This window comes from Poecile atricapillus, chromosome Z (genome assembly GCF_030490865.1).
Source record: "Poecile atricapillus isolate bPoeAtr1 chromosome Z, bPoeAtr1.hap1, whole genome shotgun sequence".
In the NCBI taxonomy this organism is placed as follows: domain Eukaryota; kingdom Metazoa; phylum Chordata; class Aves; order Passeriformes; family Paridae; genus Poecile; species Poecile atricapillus.
The window spans coordinates 43,997,683-44,011,278 of record NC_081289.1 but is presented as its reverse complement, the minus strand read 5'-3'; the positions used below and the strand labels follow the sequence as shown (position 1 = coordinate 44,011,278).

Here is a 13,596-nt window from a genome sequence, read left to right as displayed (position 1 = left end):
AGTGAGGGAGTCAAGAGGAAGAATGAAAGATGTGTATTTTACAAATGATCTCTGTCTTTTTTGTAAGCTGAAGTCAGACATATATTGAAACTAAATTTGGTTGTCTTTTCTTGCAACCAGGGTTTTGGCATTTCACTAGGTATATTTGTATTTTAATAAGATGAAATTATTGTCCTGTTAATGCCTTTGCAGGTGTTTATGTCCCAAGTTAAGGCTCTGCTTCTTTCTGTAGTTCTGGAAGCGGAGTCCTCAGCAACAAACAACTTAAAAATAATTGTGAAGGTTTATTTTGATATGTCTTCTTAAAAGAGATAAAAGCCAGATAATAAGTGTAATTAATGTCTATCAAACCTACTATTAAATTAAGAAACATTGAAAACTTGGGGTTTAGACTCACATCTTTCAGTGTTCACTCGTGAAATTGGAATCCCATGCTGGAGTTAGCAGTGATAGCATGAAGAAATTTGCATCAGTGTCTGCTGTTCAGTAGCTGTCTATGCAGCAACTGATAGAACATTTCTAGGTCAGCTTAATTATCCTAAGGTAGATCAGAAACACACTTTTCACCACGTAACATGCATATATGAGAAACCGTTCTATAATACTTATTCTGAAAACCTAAATTTTGCCTCAAGTGAAGCAGCACTGCAGTAAGGTGATGCCTCTAGTGCTGTTACCATTTCTCTGGGTTATTACTTCAGTTTGTTTTCTCTTTAACTTTCAATTTCTACTTTGTCTGAGTGTTTTTTATGTCACTTTCTCATGCATTTATTTTTCTACCTTTTTTCCTCCTATGGCCATATTTGACTTGCAAAGAGCAGATCAATGCAATGTAATTCTTGAACTGAGTCTTCTGATTATAACAGCAGTCTTCTCATAGCAGCCTGTCTTTTGGAATCATAGAATGGCTTGTCTTGGAAGACACCTTCAAGATGATCTAGTTTCAGCCCCCTGGCCCCTGGCCATGGGGCTTCCAACAGACTAGGTTGCTCAAAGCCTTATCCAACCTGTCTTTGGACATTTACACTTCTTATACACCTGATTTTTGATCCTCAGAGTTGCAAGAGGCTCAAGAGCTTGGAAGCTGCATATACTGAAGTTCTGTGTTACTTTTATTATACTGGCCAGTGTTTGACACACACTTTAATGAGTTAGATTAATACAAAAATAGTTGCATATGTCTGACTGCATAGTGGGGTCATAAAAAATGACACCAGTGTAACTGTGTTAGTGCCAGTGTTTGGTTAATAATTTGTTTAGCAGCATGATTTTTTTTTGTTTCAGTCTGTTAAGTGTTAGTGTGTTAAAGTGTATGCATAAGCTTCTGTGTATTCATGTTGCCTAAGTTAGTCATTTATTGCCTATATTAGTAGTTAGCTTACTCTCCATGTATTAAAAGCAAGCACACCAAAATGGCAGTTACACTGTCAGTCACCATCCTGGGGACTCTACTCTCTCCCCACATTGTCTGTTCAGAGAGAATCTGAACTTGTGGGACCTATTCTTACTAAACCACTAGTTGTGGTTTTTGCATTTCTGAAATCTTTGAAGTTTTTTGTTGAAATAATTAAACTTTCTAGTTACTGAGTTCTTGGTGCAACTATGTAAATAATCCTTAACTTTCAAGTATGTGTCTGACTCTTCACTAAAACATACATTGTTCCATCAAGACTATATAAGTCTGATTCATTCACAGAATGTTATGAATGTTGCTGTACCTTGCACAGAAACATTACATTCTGACTGGAAAATAGGCAGTTGGCATCAGTGAGCTGCACATGAGATTATATTTTAGACAGCAGAGGGAGCTCAGAAATAGTTTTTTGTGTTATTGATTTTTGTTATTGAACTGGGTATCTTCAGATTAATCCTGGTGTCTTAAAAATTGAATGGAAAAAGGATGTTTTCTGATCACAAATACCAGATTGGTTGATTTTATCACTTTGTTTTTGTGAACAGGAAGCAATGCATCAGGGAATACTGGCTCAGCACAGACTAACCCAGGAGTGCTTGGAATGGGTGGAGGTGCAACTGTATTACCTGCCTTTGAGTACAGAGGCACTTGGATACCCATCCTGAATGTAACAGTACAAGGCAATGCTAAAGCTACATAGTGAGTACCTCTATCTTTTTGAAAGTCTATGTACCAAGTGTTTTCATTTTGAATTTGGTGATGCAAGGATTTTTTACTAGTGAATATTGAGGTTTTTGTTTCACTGGCATGGAAGTCTATTAGGAATTTTCTCTTTGTTGGTGCCATGAGGTGTTCTGGTCTTTTTGCTGTTTTTTCTGCAAGCCCTGGATTCTGTTTGGGATGTCCCCTATGGTTGTAGCATCCATTGGATTTTTTATTTTTCCTACCATTTTATCTGTATTAACTCTTTATTTTTAGGCCTCCCTGTAGTATAGAACAATTTTGGAATACCTATTGCTGCGTTTTGTAATGGCAAACATGAAGGGCATTAAGCGAACAGGACATCAGTGGGAATGAAAAATAGCTTTCTCACACCAGCTTTACTGTACTCTCAGTTTTTATTGAGCAGGATAGTTCCTGGCAGCTACTGGTCTGGTTGTCATTTCAAACAATATATTGACCTGTGTACCAAGGCCAATTATGAATGCTTCTTAGAATGGCAAATTGTTTTGTCATGACTTTGTACAAAGGAGATGTTCTCAGTTTAAATCTGCAAATACTATGTTACTTTTTAAATAGTGCAATTTTTTTCATATCAGTCATGATCATTGAGGGACAGGTGCCTCCAAACCTGAAGCTATTTATACCACCATAAAATTTTGGCATACTAAAATTCAGTGAAATCTGCAAATAGCCTACATCTCAATATTTTTAGGGTAGGAACTGCTTTATCTGCCTTTGAGGTGCAGAAGAAAAAACCTCATCCTCAAATTTCAATAGTTAATGTGTATGTGTTGACTTCTTATTCCAGCAGCGGACATGAATGTTGTTTTAGTTTATTTGCTTGTTCTCAGAGAATGCAAATTTTTCATTTGGTCAGCTACTACAACCTCCACTTTTCTTCCTTTTCTTTTTTCTTACTATCTACTCTTAACTGGCTTAAGAACCTTGCAGCCATCATAATCTCCTGTCCTTCTCTACACTTGCTTGTGTTTTACCTTTGGATACTTCAAGTAACTCTATGATTTTCTCTGTATAATTTTTGCATTTTTTCATTTGTTTAAGATTGCAGAGTTGTCATAAGCATTTCACGGCAGATTTTTTTCCCCTTTCTTGTACTTTTGTCTGTAGCTCCTGTATGTAAGGAGATGACTTGCTGTAATGTGTCACGTCCTAGCACCAATTCTCTTCTGCTGCCATTAGATTTTCAAATAATGGCCACATTTCATACTTTTGTACAAGTTTGTCCACAGACCACTATCTTGTCTGGAACTTGTCTTCCCCTTTACTTAAGGAAATAAACGTCTTTAAGAGGAATAGGCAAACTATTCAAGACTTTTCACAGCCATTGCCATGTAAGAGTAATAACTGTTATTTTATTATATGAGTAATAACTCATATAATCACAGAATCACTAAGTTGGAAGAGACCTTCAAGACTGAGTCCAATCCAGTTCTAATACCTCAATGAAAACATCACACTGAGTTCCACATCCAGTCTTTTATTAAACACATCCAGAGATGGTGACTCCACCACCTCCCCAGGCAAACCATTCCAATATTTTATCACCCTTTCTGTAAAACACTTTTTCCTAATATCCAACCTATATTTCCCCTGGCACAGCTAGAGTCTGTGTCCTCTCATTCTGTCAGTTGCTGCCTGGAGAAAGAGACCAATCCCCACCTGACCACAGCCACCTTTCATTGGCCAGCTTCCAGTCATCTGGAACCTCACCAGTGACCCAGGACTGTTGGTAAATGATGGAGAGTGGCTTCGCAAGATCATCTGCCATCTCCCTCATCACCCTGGCATGGATCCTATCTGGGCCCATAGATTTATGAACATCCAAGCGGCTCAGCAGTTCTCTGACTGCCTCCTCCTGGATAACAGGGAGACCATTCTACTCCCTGACACCATCTACCAACCCAGGAGGACAGTTGTCCTGAGGACAAGCTGTCTTCCCACTAAAGACAGAGGCACAGAAGGCATTAAGCACCTTGGCCTTCTCCTTATCTGCAGTTACTGAGTTTCCTCCTGCCTCCAATAGAGAATAAGGGCTGGTCTTAGCTTCCTTTTACCATTAATATATTTGTAAAAACATTATTTATTATCCTGTACAGAAGTTGCCAAATTAAGTTTGAACTGGGCTTTGGCCTCCCTATTTTTTTTCTTACATATCCTAGCAACCCCCTTAAATACTTCCTGAGAAACCTGACCCTCCTTTCAAAGATGATACATCCTCTTTTTATTCTTAAGTTGCTTTGAAACCTCATTGCCCATCCAGGCTGGACATTTGCTTCACTGACTCATCTTTTGGCACACAGGAAAAGTCTGTTCCTGTGCCCTCAAGATCTCTGCTTTAAAGCATGCCCATCTTTCCTGGACTCATTTACTTTTGAGGGCTGCTTCCTAGGGAACTCTCTGGATAAATCTCCTAAATAGGCCAAAGTCTGCTCTCCGGAAGTCCAGTGTAACAGTCGTATTGATGTTCCTCCTGATTTCACTAAGTATCAAGAACTCCATAATTTCTTGATCACTATGTCCCACGCTGCCTCCAACCACCACCAGCCCATCTCTATTTGTAAACAACAAGTCTAACATAGTCCCTCTCCTAGTAGGCTCACTCACCAGCTGTGATCAAAAGCTGTCCTCCACACACTCTAAGAACTTCCTGGAGCGCCTCTTTTCTGCTGTATTAAGTTCCCAGCAGATGTCTGGTAGGTTGAAATCACATACAAGAACAAGGGCTGGTGATCCTGAAACACTCTCCAGCTGCTTATAGAATAAGTTGTCCACCTCTTTGTCCTGGCTGGGTGGACAATGACAGACTCCCAGTAGGATGTCGGCCTTGTGGGCCTTCCCCTTAATTCTTACCCATAGGCATTCAATCATCATCATTAGTTCAATACCCATGGCATCAAAAGCCTCCCTAATATAAAGTTTCACTCCTCCACCTCTTCTACCTATCTCTTCTGAAAAGCTTGTAGACATCCAGTGCAGCATTCCAGCTATATGAGTCATCCCACCATATTTCCATGATGGTGACTATATAATTTAATTTATTTAATATTTAATTTACTCAGTAGTTACCATTTTCTATCTAAAAGTAAAAGGATGTGACCTCTACCTCGCAAATATATTTTAACTATAAAACCCACTAATAATTTTACTTAGGCCTGCATATATATTCACACCTACTTGTATATACAGGATGAACTCCTGACCATTTGATTTAGCTGTAGTTCCTGCTCCCCCAGGTAGGAGGCAGCTATCTTCAGGAAATTAGAGGTAATAACTGAAGTGTGGCATGTTTGGGAGAAGGAAAAATCCTCTGTGCAGACAACAGTGGTGACACTAAGGTATAAAAGTACCTTTGGTATATTTTAGCTGGAATACATTGTTTTTTTAAGAGTAGTTTGTAGAGTAAAAAATGATGAAATAATGATTTCTGTGGAAGCAGGTAGATTTTGTAACTGGCTGTCTCTACATGTATAGGTGCTGCTGCTTCTGTGTCAGCTACAATTTCTGTTGGATTTGTAACTCAGCAGTTCATGTGCTTTTAAAGTAATAGATAGAGGAAAGTGGCAATGAAGCTGCTGTTCCAGCACAGTGATGTTTTAACTGCATGCTTTTCAGCAGTGAATCGTGTAGACATATCCTCTTTGTACAAATAATGTCCATCGTTTACCTATGCATGTCAGTGATGAATACTTGGCCAGGCTATGGACAGGCTTTTCTAGTCATGTGGACTCAAAGATAATAGAATGTCTGACTTGTTCTCTATTTGTTATAACTACGTTCACACTGTCATGACTCTCTGATGTATTTCCTCTGTTGTTCCTAGATACTTGTATTGGTCTGAATAAGTTCTGTTGCAGTGGTTCTAAGTAAAATAACAATACAAGTAGAATTATTCATAATGCTTGATTATGTATGTTAGTTTTTAGAAATACTTTTTGCAGATCTATACTCAGTGTTTGTACCCTTTTGGTTGCTGTCTTATTTAGTAATTCATTTACTCTTTTACTTAGTGACTCAAAGGTTTTTTTCTTGAGTTGCAATAAACCTTGAATGATTGTATTTCGGGCCTGTTTGTGTTTAACATTAATTCAGAATCTTGTGTTTTGTTATTGTTTTTAAAACAGTGGTATTGCTAGACACTTACCATGTTTTCAATTTTTTAGTTTGGAGATGCTGGACAAAGTTGAGCCACCGACAATTCCTGAAGGCTATGCAATGTCAGTGGCATTTCACTGTTTGCTGGATCTTGTCCGTGGTATCACCACCATGATCGAAGGAGAGTTGGGAGAGGCAGAAACTGTCATCCAAACCACAACAGAGGCAACATCATTACCAGCGCAGTCTTCAGAGCAAGATCTGCAGTCTGTTTCTGACCAATCAGAGAAAGAACTAGGTACTGGAAAATGCAAACGCTATATGAAATTCAACAGTTTTGCAGAAAGCAGATTTTAAAATTTCATGCTTTTTTGCTTAAATTTATTGGTTCTTATTTATATAAAAAAAACTTTATTTAAAGTGTGGTTTATTTTTTTAATGGAACAGCAGTTCCATTTAAAAAAATACTTGACTTGGTGCTCTGCTTTTGGCTTAACAGTGAGATCTAAGGTCACAAGAGACAACCTGACTGACAGAAATGGACTTATAACCACATTAAAAGAAAAATACATCTCTAGTAACATAACAAAAAGAATGTTCTAATGGACAAATTTTTAGTAAGATTGCAGTATATAGAGAAGGACTTCCTTGACAGCAGAACTGCTGTGAAGTGAGGATTGTTTTGTGGAACATATGATGGGTCTGTTATGGAGTCTATATGTACAAAATGACTTGTGTTTGACCAGTGAGTTTGGCTTGTGGCCCAGGAAGCCAAGGCAGTACAGCTGGAGTTCCAGCCAAGGGATGCGGGGAAGGCAGGGGGCTGCGGCCGGGCGCTGCCGCGGGAGCGGGGAGCTCTCCATGGTGCTGCGGAGCACCGGGGCTTGGCGTGGCTCGGTGGAGAGAGGGAGGTGTGCAAATGGGCTGGGCAGCTACCCGTTTGCTAGACCAATACCTTTTTCCCTATTAAATGAAAGTAAAAAAAAAAAATAACTATAGCTACCACGGGAGAGTATTTTTATTTCACTGCAAAATATCAGTGAGTTTCTTGTCCCATATTTTTGTACTTCTGAATATTTATTTTTATAGACAAAGATCAAAAATGGTTATATATGTTGCAATAAGTTGGATTTCGGTGGGGTTTTTTGATGCTATTTAGAAAAAGCATTGCCTGGTGAAATTATTTTCTTTTTTTACATCAGAAATGTTACTTTCAATGCAAGTTATGAGTGTGTTTCTGTATGTACATATATCTGGCTATGTAAACATACATACAAAAACCCTCTTCAAAAGATGCAGTATCAAACATTTTGTTTGTGATACACATTAAAGTTATTAAGGGAGCTACTGTGTTTCTGCTATTAAAAAGTTTCCCTATTTCTTTTAAGTTAGTAGAGCTGTCTGGGAAGAAATGGTGAACGCTTGTTGGTGTGGTCTTCTGGCTGCTCTATCCCTCCTACTTGATGCAAGGTATCTGATCTTTCATTTCTATTGATTTTGTAAGTTGACATTCCAAGCTATATTTTGAACTGACTTTTGATGCCAGTCAAATTGACAGTTGTCAACATAAGTGCTGTTCATGGCATCTGAGCAGTCAGGTTTGTGGCTTAGACTGAATGAATAAATGACACGGAAGTCTCTGGAAGTCCAATATCTACCTTTAATGTATTTCAATACAGAACAATTAATTGCATTTTCAAAGGGTTGCATTTAAACTATTTGAATTATCTTTATTTCTTTTTACTTGCTTGCATGTTTCAACATATTGAAGTGATTGTCCTGATTACTGCAAGTAAGAGAATAAGTAATGTCTTAGTACTTCTTAGTACTATCTAATCTTTAAAGTGGAAAAGCTTTTTACTAGGAAATGGCTGTGGTAAATTAATTGAGGCCTTCAAAGAGCCTTTTGTAATCAAACACCACTTTCTGAAATTAGTTTTAAATATCTTCTCATAGTCTCATTTAGCAAGTCGCTGAGAAAGTCTGATTTTGTAGGAAGTGGTTCTGAAGAATTTTGTTGATTGGTTATGCTTGATCTTCAATATTTATTGTGTTAATGGATTTAAAGTATATGTTCTTATGGCTTTCAGTTTTGGTTAGCTTCTGTGCTCTGTAGTAATTCCTGCTGAACAATGTGTACTCTTTCAGCACTGATGAGGCTGCCACTGAAAATATTCTAAAAGCAGAATTGACCATGGCTGCACTTTGTGGAAGACTGGGTCTTGTAACATCAAGAGACGCCTTTATCACTGCCATTTGCAAAGGATCCTTGCCTCCTCACTATGCCCTTACTGTGTTAAACAGCACAACTGCAGCTCTGTCCAGCAAGTGTAAATATATACATTTTTCTTAATTGTGTTTCATCATATTGTCCTCTAAGCCCATTTTTTTTCAGGATATTATTCCAAAGACACACAGCTGTAGTATTTGGCTATATTAAAGTAAGTTAGAGTCCTCAGACAGTACCTAGATTACCTACTTTCCAGGCAGAACTGGTTGGTCTTGCAGCATTTGCTGTCTATCATTCTGATCAATCTAAAATTTCCTGAATGATTCACATATGTCAAAAGTTCAAATTCTAAGGAGATCTGTCTACCATTGTAAAGATGTGCTAGGATATGTAAAATTAAGGCATTCAAAATGTGAAAAGGTCTTTGGGCAGCTCAGATTCTAAATCTTTGGCTAGAACATCCTGCATTTATGATGTAATACAGTCTTCTACAATTGTCTAGTGATGGTAATACTTATGTGTAAGTGGAAGATTTAAGTTCTAGGCTCTCTGTAGCCTACAAAAAGCTTTGATGCATCCCACATCTTGAGAAAATGTTGTAATTCTTAATATATGCTGGTTTACAATGTACTCTGTTTCTAACTTTGAAAGTGAATTACCACTTATTAAGAAAAGCAACTACCTGAGAAATATGCAGATGAATTTAACATTAGAGCTCTTAATATAAAACAAAAATACCTTACTCTGGGAACGAGGACCAGCACCTTTACTTCAGTCCAGTGTACCAGCTAAGTGTATTATTAGATTGTAAGTCTGTGAAGAAGTACATATGACTGAACTACACAGATATCTGTAGAGACAGAGCAGGGAACCTCATTTATTTTATGTAGGTTGCTCTTTTTACAAATGGATGTCCTGAAGTCCCATATTGGAAAAATATCATGATACACCATCAGTGACACCATAATTTTCTGAGTGGACTGGTACAATGGTAGCACACAATGATACCATTCACACATAACGACCAAAAAACTGAGTTGAGACAGTCTAATGCTCATGTCTTAAGCATAAATATTTCAGTCTTGACATAAAATATATAAATGTATTGCAAGCAATGTCTACTAGTTAAAGGTTCAGCAATTACTCCCTGTTTCTAACTCTCTACGGAATGACACTGTAATCTAAATATAACTAAAGGTCTCAAAGTGAAGTATATTAAAGCTAAAACTGTAAAAAAAATTTCCTAGAGTCTGTTTGCCAGAAGGTGATTCTTACTACAAGTAAGTACTAGATTTTAAATTTTTTTTCTTCCTTCTCTTTCCAATTTTTCTCCAGCATATTCCATTCAGGGACAGAATGTTCAAATGATTAGTCCCTCAAGTGAGTCTCACCAGCAAGTTGTAGCAGTAGGGCAACCCTTAGCTCTTCAGCCACAGGGAACAGTTATGGTAAGTACAACTTGTACTAGTACAACAAAGTGATTTTACTTTGCTTAACTGCTTCTTCTTGCATCTCACCATGTCTCAAAACCAGGCTACAGATATACAACATTCTTACAAATAATGGTCAGCTGAACTATTGTCCTAAGGCTTTAATTTGGATCAGCCCTGGACAGTAAATTATCAAATTGCGAAGAGGTCTCATTCTTGTTTTTTTCTGACTTCTAGTTCAGAAGTTCTTATCCATTCCATTTGGAAAACTCTAGATCTCAGCTGTGTTATGTGCCTGTGTGTGAAGGTTCACTTAAGATAGACTGATTTTGTTTAGATGATGCAATTAAGCTGGAGTACTTGAACTTGTGTCTGGTAATAATGTGAAACTGAGAGGAGAGGGCAGTGATCAAATAAATCATAGAATCCCAGAATGGTTTGGGATGGAAAGGACTTTAAAGATCATCTCATTCCAGTCCATTGGCCACGTGCAGGGACACCTTCCACTAGACCAACTTGCTCAGAGTCTTATCCAACCTGGCCTTGAACACTGCCAGGGATGGGGCATCCTTGATTTCCCTGGGCAACCTGTTCCAGTGCCTCACAAGCCTCACAGTAAAACCTGTTCTCTTTCAATTTGAACCTATTCCCTCTTGTCCCATCACTACATGCTCTTAAATAATCTTGCCCTGTCCTTCCAGTGTTGGGAACCTCAGAGTTGGATGCAGCACTCAAGTACTCATTTTAAACCTCACCTAGAAAAGCCTGAGAGAAGGAGAGATACTGAACTACTTCTCTAGAAAAATATATTTCACCAGTGCAAACAAAATGTAATTTTAAAGCACTTCAGTAAAAAATGGAAGTTTACTAGAAACACTATCATTGTGGAATGATAAAAACTGGATGGCTTTTTGGTTTTGTTTCTTTTCATAGCTGACATCAAAAAATATCCAGTGTATGAGGACTTTACTCAACTTAGCTCACTTCCATGGAGCTGTTCTTGGTACATCGTGGCAGCTTGTCCTGGCTACGCTTCAGGTAGTATTTCCCTCACAGGAAATATTTATGCCTTGCTTTTACGCCTTGGTGTTTTGCTGTAATTTGGTTTTCAGTTGCTCAGTGAGCAATAGAAAAAGCTTTGAGTCTTCTCATGGTGTACTGTGTATTGTATAAGTACTGTAGCATTTCTCTTGAGTTCTGTTTGGCTGCAAAGTTGGTGATTAGCTTGAGTACAATGCTGATTTCTTCTCAGCCTGAAAAATGCTCCTTTTGTATTTTTCAGCATCTTGTGTGGATTCTGGGACTGAAGCCTAGTGTTGGGGGTGCATTAAAACCTGGGAGAGCTGTAGAAGGGCCAAGCACAGTAAGCATGATTGTTTGTTTTCAGTTAATGATTGTTAGTATTTTCTATTGTATTAGTATTTATGTATTATATATTTATAATATATTTATCTATTATATATATTATATAAATATAGTATATATAATATGTATTATATATTATATAGCTATTATATATATTATATAAATATATCTAAAATATAATTTAATATATATTTATATATTGTATTAGTATTTTTCTATTACAATCTGTAAGACATATTTCTGTCTTTTTCAAGGTTCTGACTACAGCAGTTATGACTGATCTACCGTCTATATCCAGCATGATTTCAAAGCTTTTTGAAAATTCACAGTAAGAAACCTTATCTTGTAATTAAAATAATATGTGTATATCAAACTTGACAGTGTTTTGATAGCAGTTATTTTTCAGGTACCTTGACGATGTGTCTTTACATCACTTAATAAATGCCCTTTGCTCCTTGTCTCTGGAAGCCATGGATATGGCCTATGGAAACAATAAGGTATGAAAATAGTTTATTCTTTTTTTAGATGTTTTTATAAAACAGGCAGAAGACTTGTACATTTATCCTTTAAGCTAACTATTTCTAATACGAAAACTAGTAATACCTTTGATGCTCTAGATTAAAAAATAAAATATGAACCAGAGAATGTCTTGTTTTTAATGGTTCATACAGTTACCAGATTCTTTGAACTTCCTCACTGTGTTCCTGAGCTTTTTATTAGTTAAGGAATGTCATGTGTTTCTATTAATAAAATTGTGGGTGGATGAAACTTTTAAAAGCCCTTGTAATTTCAGAGGTTAGGGATGCTGAGTAGCACAGTTATTTTCTGTGAGATGCTAATTTTCATTTTAATTTTCTCTTACAATGTACTTCAGAGAAAGCCTGGCAATTAGGTATTTAAAAACCTGGTAAGTCGTAGTTACTAGGGAAAACCATAGTTAGAATTCATGTCATTCAGCTTCAGTAAACAACCTTTAGCCTAGAAAGGTTGAAGACCCTGTGATTGGGGAAGATTAAATATATATTTTCCTAGTCAAAATCTTATCCCAGAGGAGAGTTTCTGAAAGTTGGTCTTTAATCTGTTACACTAGAGATAATGAAGTCAGAGAACATGTTTTATAATATTTTGCTATTACAGCAACAGAGAATGAATTTAATAAGCAAAGTTTGTGTTTAAAATCAGTTGAATATTAGCGAAAGAAATCAGCAGAAATGGGAAGAGATAATGGTTTCAGTGCAACAGTCATTTTGACTATGTGTTGATGTAAAAAAAGTAAAATTGAATGAAGCTTATCACAAACATTTGCAGATATATTTGATGAATGGGAAATTTGTCATATTCCTGCAGGGCTTTTATGAAGCAAATGAAATATAAAGAATTAGAAATATAATGAATTAGAATTTCATTACGAAATTAAATAGTGCAGATTGTTTCACTATAATTTGAAGTTGCAAAGTTGCGGTGGGGAAAGGGCTGTTTTCCTAGCAGGACATGTTAAGAAGCTGGACGGAGGGCCGTGCTAGGCGCTTTTTCAGGGCCAGCTTTTGTCACACTGCTGCCCCCGTGTGGCCTCTCCTGCGGCACTGCGGGAGCTTCCCAGCCTTCACGGCCTGTGCAACGAGCTGTACCTCGGCTAGAAATTATCCCCTGGCAAAATGCTCTCGCCTTACCGCGCTTACCTCAAAGGCATGTGTTCAAATTCCATTCTCTTAAGGAACCATCACTTTTTGCTGTTGCTAAATTGCTGGAAACGGGACTAGTTAACATGCGCAGGATTGAGATTCTTTGGAGACCTCTGACCGGTCATCTTCTGGAGGTAACTAATGGTTTTTATCACTCGTACTAGAATTTTCTTTGTATTAATGAAGATCTTGTGGAAATATGTTTTTAATATGTAATTTAAAAGAAATTTCTAAATTGTAATTATATATTTCGGTTTAGCCACTTATTGTCGCAACTCTAATACAATATGGTTTGAATTTTAAAGTGAATTTATATATTTAAATTACAATATTTTAATATCTCGTCTTTATGGTGCCATCAGTCTTTATATATTTTTGACACAGCAGTGTTTAAAAAGATCAAATAATTATATGTCATATATCTGTTCTAATTAAGGTGGCACAAACATGTTTTACTATTTCACACAGTACAACTATCTAGGAAGATTCTGAGTTAGAATCTTTCTAGAACTGAAGCCAGGAGATTTACTAAGAAAGGATTGTTTGTTTGATTTTTTTTTTTTTTTTTGGTTAATATTTAAGCTAACTTCTGAAGGCTTTCTTTAACAGACTACTGTTCAACTATAAAAATGCTGTAAT

The 13,596-nt window shown here is 37.0% G+C and overlaps 1 protein-coding gene across 5 annotated transcripts in view; it reads left to right on the top strand.

Annotated features, from left to right (window-relative positions):
• The window catches only part of LOC131592602 (protein MON2 homolog), a 106,215-nt gene that overhangs the window by 24,386 nt on the left and 68,233 nt on the right, over window positions 1-13,596 (top strand). For all 5 annotated transcript variants that reach the window (XM_058864203.1, XM_058864201.1, XM_058864205.1 and 2 more), the window contains 10 exons: window positions 1,960-2,113; window positions 6,319-6,548; window positions 7,639-7,720; window positions 8,399-8,580; window positions 9,816-9,928; window positions 10,844-10,948; window positions 11,193-11,273; window positions 11,530-11,603; window positions 11,682-11,772; window positions 12,990-13,091. In XM_058864203.1, coding sequence (XP_058720186.1) covers window positions 1,960-2,113; window positions 6,319-6,548; window positions 7,639-7,720; window positions 8,399-8,580; window positions 9,816-9,928; window positions 10,844-10,948; window positions 11,193-11,273; window positions 11,530-11,603; window positions 11,682-11,772; window positions 12,990-13,091 — 1,214 coding nt within the window. The remainder of the gene's footprint in view (window positions 1-1,959; window positions 2,114-6,318; window positions 6,549-7,638; window positions 7,721-8,398; window positions 8,581-9,815; window positions 9,929-10,843; window positions 10,949-11,192; window positions 11,274-11,529; window positions 11,604-11,681; window positions 11,773-12,989; window positions 13,092-13,596) is intronic.